This window comes from Cryptotermes secundus, unplaced genomic scaffold (assembly GCF_002891405.2).
Source record: "Cryptotermes secundus unplaced genomic scaffold, Csec_1.0 scaffold343, whole genome shotgun sequence".
Classification (NCBI taxonomy): domain Eukaryota; kingdom Metazoa; phylum Arthropoda; class Insecta; order Blattodea; family Kalotermitidae; genus Cryptotermes; species Cryptotermes secundus.
The window spans coordinates 1,030,329-1,044,405 of record NW_019729214.1 but is presented as its reverse complement, the minus strand read 5'-3'; the positions used below and the strand labels follow the sequence as shown (position 1 = coordinate 1,044,405).

General features: G+C 38.6%; 1 protein-coding gene across 2 annotated transcripts in view; it reads left to right on the top strand.

Moving 5' to 3' along the window:
* Positions 1-14,077, top strand: part of LOC111865436 (NADPH--cytochrome P450 reductase) — a 106,593-nt gene that overhangs the window by 88,344 nt on the left and 4,172 nt on the right. For both annotated transcript variants that reach the window (XM_023853473.2, XM_023853474.2), the window contains exons 8-14: positions 102-209; positions 1,632-1,765; positions 4,549-4,746; positions 5,108-5,271; positions 6,392-6,495; positions 7,210-7,316; positions 10,398-10,519. In XM_023853473.2, the coding sequence (XP_023709241.1) occupies positions 102-209; positions 1,632-1,765; positions 4,549-4,746; positions 5,108-5,271; positions 6,392-6,495; positions 7,210-7,316; positions 10,398-10,519 (937 nt within the window). The remainder of the gene's footprint in view (positions 1-101; positions 210-1,631; positions 1,766-4,548; positions 4,747-5,107; positions 5,272-6,391; positions 6,496-7,209; positions 7,317-10,397; positions 10,520-14,077) is intronic.

Here is a 14,077-nt window from a genome sequence, read left to right as displayed (position 1 = left end):
GGTGGTACAATAGGCCAGAAGTGGCCGCAGTACAAGGGACTTAGTACCACCCCACTAGCAATTAAAAAAAAAGGGGTCAAATATGCTTGTTTTATTTTCAGGTGATCATCTTGCTGTGTACCCTGTCAACAGTGAAGAGTTGGTGAATAAACTGGGAGAGTTGCTTAATGTGGACTTGGACACAGTGATCATTCTCACCAACACAGATGGTATGAAGACGTGCTTATGATAGATAGCTAAGTTAGCATTTCACAAAGCAAAAGCAAATTCCATAGAATGATGTTTCTCTGTCTTTTTAATCTGGTATATATAAATCTGCAACAATTCTATGAGAACAAATTTTCATAACAAACATAACTGCCTTCCTTGCTTAAAATACCATAAATGTGTTTTCTGTTGCTTACTTTTATGATACTTTGTTATTAACAGATAGCCACAACCATCTGGTTGACAAAAACTGCAGTGTAGTCCAAAAATTTCCATTGAATTTTGCATAGGGCTATGCAATAGCTTACATGCTTTCTTAGTCTTTCCGACATGTAGTAACAACCATTCTGGAAAGCATCCGTAATACCATCGTTCAGATTTTTTACTTTCTATTTCCTGTCATTCTCATAGTCTGTAGAGTAAGAACAGAGCAAGTTACCTGGCTATGGAGACAACTACCTTTTTGCCATTGAAATTTCCCGTAACACTAGAGGACCATTATGTTCATCATTAAGACTGGTGCCTTTATTTGTGTATTGTAGTGCTAGACCACACACACATCCATCTCTTGATCCACACAGCTAGTAGGATATTATTCTGAAATGACCTTATTTGTGTGCATTTATCAAATCAGTCCTTTTGTAGAATAATGGTCTTTCTTCAGTAGTAATGATTAATTCGGCGTGTACAAGTTCCTAAAATTAATTTCCATGTTTAATTATATTAGTAAATATTTTATCTTATTTTGGATTTTGATGGGCTCTCATTTTATAAGATAACAGTCACCTGTTCAAATGAACATACATATTCACAATTTGTGGAAAATAACACTTCTGCTCCTTTTGAGGAATGGGATGAAATATGCAGGTAAATATGGTACTTATTTGAAGGAATGCGATAAGTGAAATATGGCACTTGTATCCAGGTGAAATAGTAGCATTTGATTGTTTTTATTGAATTCTTCATTATTGTAATACACATCTTCTTTCTTGTAATATTTACACTCTGCAGTGTATGCTTAGTATTTACAATGAAATTGAGTAACTGAATATTTAAGTATTTACCAGTGCAAAGTTTATAAAAAAAAAACAAGTGAATATGAAACATTTTATCCACAGGGAACTTTCTGACTGATAAAGTCCCAGTAGAGTGGAAGTGTATTCATAGCATCACTCCACAGAGAAAATAACATGAATGTAGTAGCTGATGTTATGTTCTACCAATGCTTCTTCAGGACTGTGTACGTACATTCTTCCGTTGCAGGTTACTCCTAGCTTCCTCATCTCCTCTTACCACCCAGGAAAGTAGTCATGCTAGATTTCCATGGTGTGGTCACCTGGGTCATTGGGCACTAGGCCCTCCACCATGAAGAGGTGAAACCCATGAGAGGGATGATGTAATGTATTTTACTTTTATTGTTTCAGAGGAATCAAGCAAGAAGCACCCATTCCCATGCCCATGTTCATATCGTACAGCACTGACACACTACCTGGACATAACCTGTAACCCACGCACACACATCCTTAAAGAACTTATTGAATACACTAAGGATCCTGAGGTATGGATGCCACCATTATGTAGACAGCCGACTTGCAGTGAAGTTACATAGCTTTATTCATTCTCACAGCATTGCATACATTGAGACCCATATGAGCAATGCTAGTTTTCTGTTGTGTAGTGTTTATTAGTGCCTTAACTTAATGTCCAATTAAAAAATAAAAGTCAGTAATCACATAAATGTGATTGAGTGATTCTTGGTTTACTTAATGATACTTCTGCAACAGCATCAAGTGGCAGAATGATTATTGATGAAGAACTGAAAAAGATGTCAAAATAAGTAATTGCAGCCTGTTTTAACATATCTTTGCATTTACCTGGAAGAACTAAAGGAAATCACAGAAGAACTGTGAGGATAGCTTGTCTCCGAGCCAGAGTTTGAGCCTGGAAAGCAAAATTGCTAACCACCTAATTTTGATGTTCAGCCTCTTAAGTGTATTGATTTCGTAATCATAATAGTTTCTAATAGTTCTACCTCTGATGCTACTGATCCTGAATTAAAATTAACTTGAGTTTCTTAAAATATGGAAATATGGCTAGGCATAGTGAATCAGAATGCAACTGTCAATACTAAACTAATATGGTATGCTCAGTATGAAATGTATATGTTGTGGACAGAGATTTGAATGAAGTTGACGATAGTAAAGTTGCATATAAGTCTTCATTGCCCTATCAATATTTATTATTATTATTATTATTATTATTGTTGTTGTTGTTATTATGATGGAGGGGGTGGGTCTCCCCATGCACTGCGACCAGTTAATTATCTATTGTGCGTCCCCCTTTAATTATTCTACCAGTCGCCATGCCCTTCCAGTACTGGTGCTCACTATCAGCCCCATTCTGCCAGTGAGGTCGGCCCTCTCTGGCAGTGGTACCCAATGCTTCCCGATCTACCAGAGGAATTGGAAACTACTTGGGTGGGAAACTTTGCCTAATTTTGCTCAGAGGTCTCCTAGAGACACGAGGATCTTTTACGTACTGTAAATCTATGACACGGGACTTGTTCCCTGAATTTTTCCGCCCTTAAAAATTCCATGACCTCCGCCGGGTTTGAATCCGCGTACCTTGAGTCATGAGGTGGGAACGTTACCCCTAGACTACGGAGGCCCCTGCCCTATCAATAACTTATTATTGTGAAATAGTCAATTTGGTACCATTAAGCAGCTTTAACAAGTAAGCAATAATGGTCAAGAACTTCAGGAAATATTGATTGAAGCACAGTGATATTTTATTCACACTAGTTCTCCTTGTAAGAAAATAGTAGCAGAGCTTTTCTTTCAAAAAAGAAACTGAAAACTGATACCTGTTGCAGAGGTCAGTGTTATTTTGAAACCTCAATTAGTACTCTGAACTCAGAAGAAGGAAAGAAAGCCTGAGAAACCAAGTTCAGTATTGACATAGTATGCAAGTATAGTAGGAAACTTACTGTGTGATGTTCTTAATGACACAGAAGAAGAAACATAAGATTCAGTTCAAATTCTTTAACAGTAAATCATTTGTCGAAAGAGTTGTTACAATCTTGGAAAGAATACATGCTGGAATCATTTGGTATGCCTTGCCCAAGGGGTCAGTGCAAGCTTAAATACCACCCAAAGGGATATGAAGCCTCCCCTCACTCCCAATTAATAACATATCACATTACTCAAAACTTCATCACAGTAACAACATTTTCAGACACTGTGACTAAAACCACGATCAGTGTCATAATTCTTAGAGCAGGTATAATTAATCGGTTACATTACATGTTTAGATTACTACCAGTTTTTTTAATTCATTTAGTGGGGGGTGGAGTCCAACTGGGTCCACTTGGCATGGCAGCCAGTGATTGGCCTATTGTAGCCTGCCCTGGGTGATTATGATGATGGAGAATTTGGTGGAATAAAGATTAGCAGGGGAAACCGAAGTACTTAGAGAAAACTCACCCCAGCGCCACTTTGTCCACCACAAATCCCACTTGACCAGACCCGGGATCGAACCCGGGCTCCCACAGTGGGAAGCCAGCGACTAACCGCTTGAGTTAATGCCAGTTAATGGTCATGATACAGTCATGAGAAGGTATGACTATAGATGGCATTTGGATTGGATGTATTGATCACTTTAGCACACAACTCTTAACTATAAGTAATTATAGTGCCATTGCTAATCACCACACTTTACAAATTACTACAGCAAACTCTCAGCTTTCACCGGTCAAGCATTTAGGACTTGAGGTTCTCACAGCCATGTATGAAGAGTTCTGTCTTTTGGAATATGACACTGTAGTCCGCTGAGAGTCAGCCTGGAGGAACAAGTTGCCTCCATCTTCAGTGTCAAAGAAAAAACCAAGCAAGAAACCAACATGAAAACAGCCAACAAGAGGTGACTTGTTCCTTTGCACAGTGTTTTATCCCAAGAGAAAAAACTCTTCATATTAAATGCTGATAGGAAGATGTGGAGAATATTGAAAGGAAGCGAAGTTGGTGTTGGGCTGAGTGTGGACTGAAAACAGTGATGTCATATTTATGAAGCTGGTGGTAATGTAATGCCAGGCATGTATTGAGTGGAGCATTTGCAGTTTCACCATTTTTGAAGGTAGGTTGATTGTTAGGATGTACAGAACAGGGTCTGTGGTTGGTATTGTGAAGGTTGAAGGACTTCTGAAGGATGTTATTTACAGTGCAGGAAAGCTAGAATTGTCCATTTTCTTAAAAGAACTTTCTGTAAATTGCAGTATCTTTAATATGAGTTGCTTAATTTGATCTTTTTTATTATTAAACTTCAACCTTAACTCATTCTTTTCAGGAACAAGAGAAACTCCGTTCCATGGCTAGCACAACTCCTGAGGGTAAGGAGTTGTATAACCAGTGGATTATTCAGGACAACAGGAATATTGTGCACATTCTTGAGGATCTCAAGTCATGCAAACCTGCACTGGATCATTTGTGTGAACTACTACCCAGACTACAGGCTCGCTACTATTCCATTTCATCTTCACCCAAGGTATATGATTTGTGGGTTTTATTGTGATGGAAAATTTAGATTGTGGTTTTTCAGGTTATGATGCCATGTTGATCTGTAGATGCTTATCAGTATTTTGGAGGACCCTCCTGCCTCTCTTCATCATCAGGTTACAAGATGGAGATAGGAGGTTCATCTGAAATGGTAACCCTCTCCAAGACAAATGTGGTGTCATAACCCACAAGATCATAATCTAAAAATTCACCTAAGGTAGTTTGCAGGTCATTATAGCTCTCACAGAAGTTAAGTTTAAAAATGTCTTTATTTCAGAACTGTAGTTTGTATGATGTTACAGCAACGTAATTATCTTTTCAGTTATGCCAGTCATGTAAAATTTTTACAGGTGTATCCTACAACTGTGCATATTACAGCCCTCTTGGTTCAATATGAGACTCCAACAGGTCGAACAAACAAAGGAGTTGCTACAAGCTGGCTTGCAACCAAGATGCCATCAGAAGGAGGATTGCCCGTCACTGCACCAATTTACATCCGAAGGTCCCAGTTTAGGTATAGAAAGTAGTCACATTTTGTTTGAAGTTGACTGAGCTTACCAGTATACTGCTGACCTATTTAGACACAAGAGTCAGGCCTTAAGCTTTTGTACAAATAATTAGAATTTTCTTAGTAGGATGGGCTGAACTGATAGGGTGGCATAATACATATTGACACCAGACTTAATGATAATACTAGTTACAAACCTTTCAGTTAAAGCTAAGAGCACTAATTCTTTCTTTTTTGATTTCCATGGTATTCAAGAATTAGAAGTTTGCATAATATTTGTGAAGTTTCATTTTTCATCTCTTGTGTATAAATGATGAGCTTCATAACTTGTAGTCTTTGCCCAGTACAATCAGAATGATCAAGTCAAGGAGGATGAGATGGGCAGGGCTTGTTGCATGCATGGGGAAGAAGATGAATGCATATGGGATTTTGGTGGGAAGGCCAGAAGGAAAGAGTCTACTAGGAAAACACAGAAATAGGTGGGAAGATAATAGTAAGATTGATCTTAGAGAGGTATGATAGGGTGGTATGGTCTGGATTGATGTGGCTCAAGATGGGGGCCAGTGGAGGGCTCTTCTGAACATGGTAATGAGCCCTCAAGTTCCATAAAATTTTGGGAAAATTCTTGAGTAGTTGTGCAGCTGGTGGCTTCACAAGAAGGGCTCAACTCCATGGAGTTAGTTATCCATAAAACTGATCTTTATATTGTTAAATAGAAGTTGTTTTCCTCTGGCTGCACTTCTGACTTCCACATAACACAGCACATTATTTTATGCATAGCAGTTAATGTTTTGACTTTGTTTGTCCAATTAATAATGTAAAATAAATACCCAGTGTCAGTATACCTTGCACTGACATGGATCATTTAGTCAGTTGCTTGGCAGTAGCAAGGAACATCTTTGTGATGATTAATAGTACTGTCTGTGAATATCAAACCATATTTCACAGTCTTGTACATCCACATTTTTAATTCTAAGAAGTCTGCAAGTGATATGATGAGCCATTTGACATATTTAGAAGATCTAATTTCCTGTAGTTTCATTGTCATTACATTTTCCATTTACATAAATTAATTTTATGATGCAAATTGCAAATTCATATTATCATGAATGATTTACTTTTACAGATTACCAACAAGGGCACAGACTCCCATTATTATGATTGGTCCAGGAACAGGCCTGGCTCCCTTCCGTGGTTTCATTCAGGAACGAAATCAATTGAAAGAGGAAGGTAACTATTTATGTTAAAAGCCTCTTGTGTATGTATTTATATTGTGCTGGTGATGCGGACAATTTCTTGTCAGGGAACAGAGATCTGTTTTCCAAAGAACACTGGAAGCTAGAGTATGAATGGGTGAAAGGTAGTTAGGGCTGCAACCTATAAAGAGTCTTGCTTGTTTTTGTGTTCATCCTTATCAGTGAAGATTTAAGTTACTGAAGTTTTTAAACAGAGTTTGTTCTTGGTTGTATTTTCTTTTCCATATGAGCACATCTTATGTTTTAGTTGCAGTGCGAACTAATGTGATGTTTTAGAAAAATGACCCAGAAATCAAGATAATTTGTATCATTAATATTTAAGATATTAAATTTTTAAATACTGATACAAGAAAAGAATTAACATTTTATTTTGTCTAAATATTGTCCTTCCCTGCAACCAAGTAGGGGTATTAATCTCTAAACTTTTTACAAACATTTGGAAACTATGTTTCTCAGAAGTGGAAAAGAATATTGTGAAAGAGTTGTAAAATATAAGGGAAGGAATGTTTTGTTTGGTTAAGGTGTTTATTTCAGGCATGATGTAAAGTTATCTCGTAACACTGTGACACTAGTCTTACAGCATCATATACACAAAGGCCAGAGGAGATGGGTAACTTATCATAATATAGAAGATGTGTTATATCATAAGTGTAACTGGCATAAAACTGAGCTCTTGTTTGAATCATAGGTAAAGTTATTGGAGACACAATTTTGTATTTTGGCTGCCGTAGGAAGGCCGAAGACTTCATTTATGAAGAAGAGCTCAATGAATATGTCAAAAAGGATGTCCTTACGGTAAGTTACTTTATAAAAAAAGTAAGTAAGAAGTAAAGGTATCCCTGTAACAGGCCATGGAGGCCCATAGGGTTGTGAGATGTTGAGTTTCCCACATTTTCTAGACAGTTGGCTCTTGGATGGTGGCAAGGTTGTCAGCCCTACGCGCCGGCTGCCCTTTACCCCCAAGAACATTCCAAGAATATTCCTGGTACTCATTTGTGTTAGAGGCTGAGTTGACCCTAGGGTCATAGTGCAGCTGGAAGCATTAGATCACTTAAGTTACTTCATACAGATTCAAAATTAAACATACATGAAGTGTAACATCACACCATAGGAAGCTCTATTTTGATATTCAACTTTTTCACAAATTTTGACACATTAAAAATTAATTTTCTTTTTGATGCAGGGGATTGATAGTAAATTCAGGTAACTTATGCCTGAAAATCCTTTAAAGGTATGAAAACTGTATATGTTAGAAAGAAGGATTCTTTGTCACTGATGTTGTCTGTATCATTGTTATCAACAATACAACAGAGTGTATATCCTGTGTTTAAAGTTGCTGTATCAGCTGAAGCATTTATAAACTTGTATGACATATGAGAATGATAAGGAACTGAAAATATAGGGGAATTTGGAAAGAAATAACCAGGTTCATTTTGAGTTATGAATTTGCATGGAGAGACTGAGGAAAATCACAGTAATCTTCCAGTAAACTATGAACTAGGTACTCTGAAAACATTATCCAGTAGTAGTAAAGGTAAAGCTGTCCCTGTAACAGGCCGTGAAGGCTTGTATAGTATCTACTGTAATATAATGCTTAGTGGTTTAAACAATTTGTGTATGGACATTATGGGTACTTTGGTGAAGTACTGGGTGGACTGTAAGAGAGAAGCTAAATCTGGAACCCCTTATCCATTCCTTCACCCAGAGTCAACTGGAAATATAACTTTATTGAGTGTCATAATTACTGTGAGATTTTTAAAGCAAATCATACTTCTGCCATGTATGTAAAATACAGGAAGAGTTGTAGTTGTAATGTTGAACACTGCCATTTCAATAAGAAGCTGTTTTGTCACACACCAAAACCAACAGATGGTTACCAAAGCTTGACCAGTGCTGAAGTTAATCCTGTCTTCCTCTCCACTTCCTCCTCCTCCTCCTCCTCAGAAATTTCCATTTTATATGGGTCATCTAGCAACCAAGCATTTCCAGGTCTCTCTTTCTCTTTTCTTTCTGCATTACTTGGCCGGAGTCATCTATAATTTTTCTTATTTCTTCCATCTTTTTTATTTCTTTTTATGCATGTGGTAGCTTAGTTGGTTGAGGCACTATGCTACAAGCTGGAAGGTGCAGGTTTGAGCCCTGATAAGATGAATTTTTCAATTGTCCTAATCCTTCCAGCCATGATTTATTCTGACCGTCTTACAGTATTCACCTTACTCTTCTCTCTTGCACTACATGTTTCAGCACTAAAGTGCCATCTTCAGGTGCTTTTCAATGTACGTCGAACTACTGCATTGCATGCCCTGTTGTCTTTATACTAAAATAACTAAAATATATATTCGTCATATATATTGCTAAATTTTAAATATTAAAAATGTTAAAACTGTTCAGGATTTGTCATCCTTATGTCGTATTTCAGTATGCGGGTCACACCTATCTTCTTCTGTCAGAGTATTCTTCCTACTTTCATGTGCATTGTGCTTTGTGTTGTGTCTTACTCCTGTGACTGCATGTGTTATACTCCAGCCATACTGTGGCCCTAGGATCAACTCAGCCTCTAAGAGAAGTGAGTACCAGGAATCTTCCTGGGAGGTAAAGAGCAGCAGGCTCATAAGGCTGACAACCATACTGCCATCTGCTAGCCGACTGTCTAGAAACTGTGGGAGCCTCGAAGTCTTGCAACCCTATGGGCCTTCATGGCCTGTTACAGGGATAACTTTACCATACCTTTTACTGTACAGATTAATTTCTTGTCTGTATTACAACTTTCTTCTGTATCATCTGTGAATTTTTCCATGACATTTTAGCAGATCTGATCATCTTTCATGCTGCTCTTTTCATTTATGTTCTCTTCATGCCTCATTTGTCTTTAACACTTCCATAGTTGTCATTTCCCAAGATGTACCTATCCCTTTATGTTGTTTTCCTCAGTCCTGTACTTCTCCAGCTGTTAAATTATATATTTCTAAAATTTTCCCTTTATCTTATTTTGAAATCCTTAATTTCTGTGTTTTATAATTTGAATTTTTAATCTTTGGTGATGTCCTTGCGAATGTCTTAAATTAGTTTAATGTTTTACAATTTCATAGCAAAGGTCTGTGGTCACATTTGAAATTAATCCCTGGCATCACTTTAATGTCTTTTAAGAACGTTTTAAAATCATTTGTAATAATTGTATAAGCTCTTGTGCTGCTTTTCCCATCCAAATTATATTGGTTCTTTTGTTGCTTGCTTAATTTTGAAACCATCTGGTACCTATAATACATCCATTTCTTTCTTCCTTATTTCTATTACCCTCACCATGCATCCCATTATCCTACTCTGTCATTTCCCATGTGAGCACTGAAATCCCATATACGAGTATCTATACTTCTCTCCTCTTTAATGACTTCTGATAGGTTACTATTAAACTTCTCTTTTCATATCCTCAACACAGCCTGCTTGAGATGCACAAATCTATATAAATTCCATCAGCTGCATTTCAATAAAACCTTAAAACTTTTATCTTTCTACTATTTATGTATTGTACACCTGCTTTTAAAGTTTCTTTGGGAAGCAGTAGATTTTAATACCAAAGCAAGAAATTTAGCACTGAGATAGTGACTTGGAATGACTAAAATTCAGTGTTAAATGGGCACCTTTAAACTGAGGAATAGTAAATGGGAATCCCAATGTATTTTGTTGGCTAGGTGCCTTGAGACCATTATTGTTCCTCTGTTTCTTTCTATTTCTTACCGTTTCACCAAATTTTAATTATGGCTTATTTGAGCCGAATAACTTATATGAAGGTGTAATTCAGAATTATATAGTAAATACCTGATATTTAAAGAGTGTTGAATATAACAAAAAATATGAGACATTTAAATCTCTTTTCAGATGCATGTAGCATTTTCAAGAGATCAAGCCCATAAGGTCTATGTGACCCACTTGCTGCAGAAGAACATGGATGAAATATGGAGAGTCATAGGAGAAAACAATGGCCATCTGTATGTATGTGGGTAAGTGAAGCAGAGCATTCTGGTATATACGTGGTGCAATCCAAAAGTTCCCGAAATATATTAATAAAAACTATTACATCTTACCTAGATCTTATTCTGCACCATCACCTTCAAAGTAGTCCCCTTGGGAGCGCATACACCGATCCCAGCGTTTCTGCCACTTTTCAAATGCATCCTGGAAGTCTTTCTTTGTTAGGGTGTTTAGTACCATCTGCGTTTCCGCTTGAATTTCCTGAACTGTATCAAATCTTCGCCCCTTCAAGTTGATTTTCATCTTGGGGAAGAGAAAGAAGTCGCATGGAGCTAAGTCTGGTGAGTATGGTGGGTGGGGAACAACTGCCATCTTGTTTTTAGCCAAAAATTCCTGCACAATGTAAGCCGTATGTGGTTGTGCGTTGTCATGGTGGAGTACCCAGTCGTTCGTGTGCCATTTCTCTGGACATTTTCTCCTCATGTTCTCCCTCAAATGCCTTAGAACATCGCGATAGGACTCTTTATTGACTGTCTGACCAGGAGGAACGAACTCCTTATGAAAAATCCCATCAATATCAAAAAACAGATCAACATGGACTTAATGTTGCTCTTGACTTGTCGAGCTTTTTTTGGCCGAGGTGAAGAAGGGCTCTTCCATTGCGACAATTGCTGCTTGCTTTCAGGGTCGTAGCTATAAACCCAACTTTCGTCACCAGTGACAACCTTCGAAAGAAAGTTTGGATCCTCTTGAAGCTGTTGCTGAAGTTCCCTGCAGACTTCCAAGCGATGCTGCTTCTGTTCATTTTGCAGCAGTCGTGGCACAAACTTCGCCGCAATCCTCATGTTCAGTTCCTCTGACAAAATTCGTTGACATGTACCATAACTTAGTCCCAAGGTGTTACAGAGGTCTTGGATGGTCAGTCTACGATCTTGCAGAATCAGATCTGTAACTTTCACGAAATTTTCTGGTGTTTTGCCCGTTGACGGCCGTCCCGAACAATCGTCATCATCAGTCAATGTTTGGTCATTTTGAAAATGCTTATACCAGTTGTAAGTTTGTGTCTGGCATAAACTGTTTTCACCAAAAGCTTGCTTCAACATTTGGTGCGTTTCTGCAGCGGTTTTCCCAAGTTTGAAACAAAACTTTATACAGACACGCTGCTCTCTCAGGTCATCAATCGCAAAACCGCAAACTCACGGAAACACAACGATGGAAATACGTTCACCAACAATAAACCCAACCTCTCAACTTGACACCGCTTGCCACACTGATTCAAGAAGGATGTGTGAGGAGACACCTAGCGGTATTTCGATGTACTCATAACCATTCCCACGCAAAATTCAAATTTCGGAAACTTTTGGATTGCCCCACGTAAATTGAAACATGAAATAAATCATTTACAAATATTCACTTGGTCATAGTGTAATCTGTTTGGATGGACAGACGATTAAAACAACATGGCTCTGATGAATTAACCAAAATAATGTAATATTTCATTTAACAGTTAGATAATCTATGCTAGGTCCTTTATTATGTTACCAAAATTCACCATACCTGCATACTGTTAGACCAATCAATTTAGATGCCATCTGTACACATTTTAGTAAATTAGCATGGTAGGCCCAACTTGAATTTGCTACATTCTTCTGCATAAGGAAAAAGGTTTAACAACAAATATGTTTTCATTATTTTTCAGTTTCCTTTATACCAAAAATATATTGCTTGAGGGCACGTGGTATTTAATGTGACATACCCCTGTTGTAATTTGATATACGTAGGGCAGTCAAAAAGTTCCCGGAATTCCCCTGCAGATGGAGAATGAGCGATAAGATAGAGCACACACTGTTGTGGTGGGGAGCTCAGCATGTCTGCTCGCAAGCAACAGGTCTGGACAGGTTTCAGTGTGCAGTGTTGTTACTGTTCTGTTTGAATTAGACGTGAGTGTTGGTCATTTGGCGCAATATAGCAGTTTGAACAGTGTGCAAACATCAAGTTCATGTGCAAATTGGGAAGATCTGCTTCAGAGACACAGTTGGCCCTGCAGAAATTTTACGGTGCTAGTGCACTAAAGAAATCCGCAGTTTAGAACTGGTTTTCCCGGTTTAAGAATGGGCAGGAGACGTTAGAGGATGACCAGCACAGCAGGAGACCTTTGACATCCAGAACCGAAGAAATGATTGGAAAAATGTGACAGCTGATTCGATGTGATCGAAGAATGACCCTCGTGGAGTTGGAGCAAGAAGTAGGTATTTCTCACAGATCTATTCATGCCATTTTGTCCGATGATTTCAAGATGAGACGCGTCAGTGTGAAGTTTGTTCCAAGGCAGCTGACCACAGATCAGATGGAATGTTGCATGGTGGTCGCTGGCGATCTGTTTGACAACAGCATGCAGAACCCGACGTTTCTCAAAAAGATTGTCATTGGTGTTCACCTACGACCCAGAGACGAAGATGCAGTCATCAGAGTGGAACACAGCGTCGTCTTCCCGGCCAAAATATCACGCCTTGTCAGATCCAAAGACAAAGTGATGCTCATTGCATTCTTTGACATTGACGGTTTGGTGCACCATGAGTTCGTACTGCCTGGACAGACTGTTACTGGCCATTTCTATGCGCAAGTTTTGCAGAGGTTGCGCGATGCGGTTCACAGGAAGCAGCGCGACATGTGTCAGGGACAGTGGTTTCTGCATCACAATAACGCACCGAGCCACACATCACTTGTTGTGCAGCGATTCCTCACCAAGAAAAACATTCCTGTCATCACTCAACCATTGTACTCTCCGGATCTCGCTCTGAGTGACTTTTGGCTGTTCCCTAATCTGAAAATGGTCCTCATGGGGACACATTTCGCAACCATGGAGGACATCAAAATGAATGCGACAGCTGAGCTCCAGAAGATTCCAAAAGAAGCTTTCCACCGCTGATTCCAACAATGGCAGGATCGACAGAGCAAGTGTGTGTGTGCGCAAGAGTCCTACTTTGAAGGTGATTAGGTAAGCGTTGCCGTATGTCCTACCATTAGAGTGTTATACCACCATTCCAGGAAGTTTTTGACTGCCCCTCATATTTTAAGTCATAGCAACAAGAGTGTCACACAAAATTAATATCTGAGGGGCATATTATTACAGCTCACATTCAGAAAATAAAACCATAATCAGATTTCGGTACAGAAGCAATGGCTGCTTCTTTTTCAGATAAAGTGCTAGTACTTAGAGGTGACAGGTAGGAGAAGTATTGGTAGTGGCGGGGAATGCAGTACATGCGCTCTCAAAAGGAAATAACTTCTTACCTCATTGTGTTGCATAGTGATGGTGGTTTAGTCTCGTTGATGTTCACACATCCGATGTTAAGTTGTAAGTGCTGAATGGCAGACTTTTATGCACTATACACTATTATACACTTTCACTGTTATATACATGAAGAGTTTATTTACATATTACACGGGTCTATTCTAAAGGGGCAACACCGGCAATGTCCAGATTGATATCATATCCACATGCCTGTTCTTCCTTGTCACCACCAGATGAATCGGAGCTATCATCAGAACTGTCCACACTATACAGCCAACATGGAAGACAAACT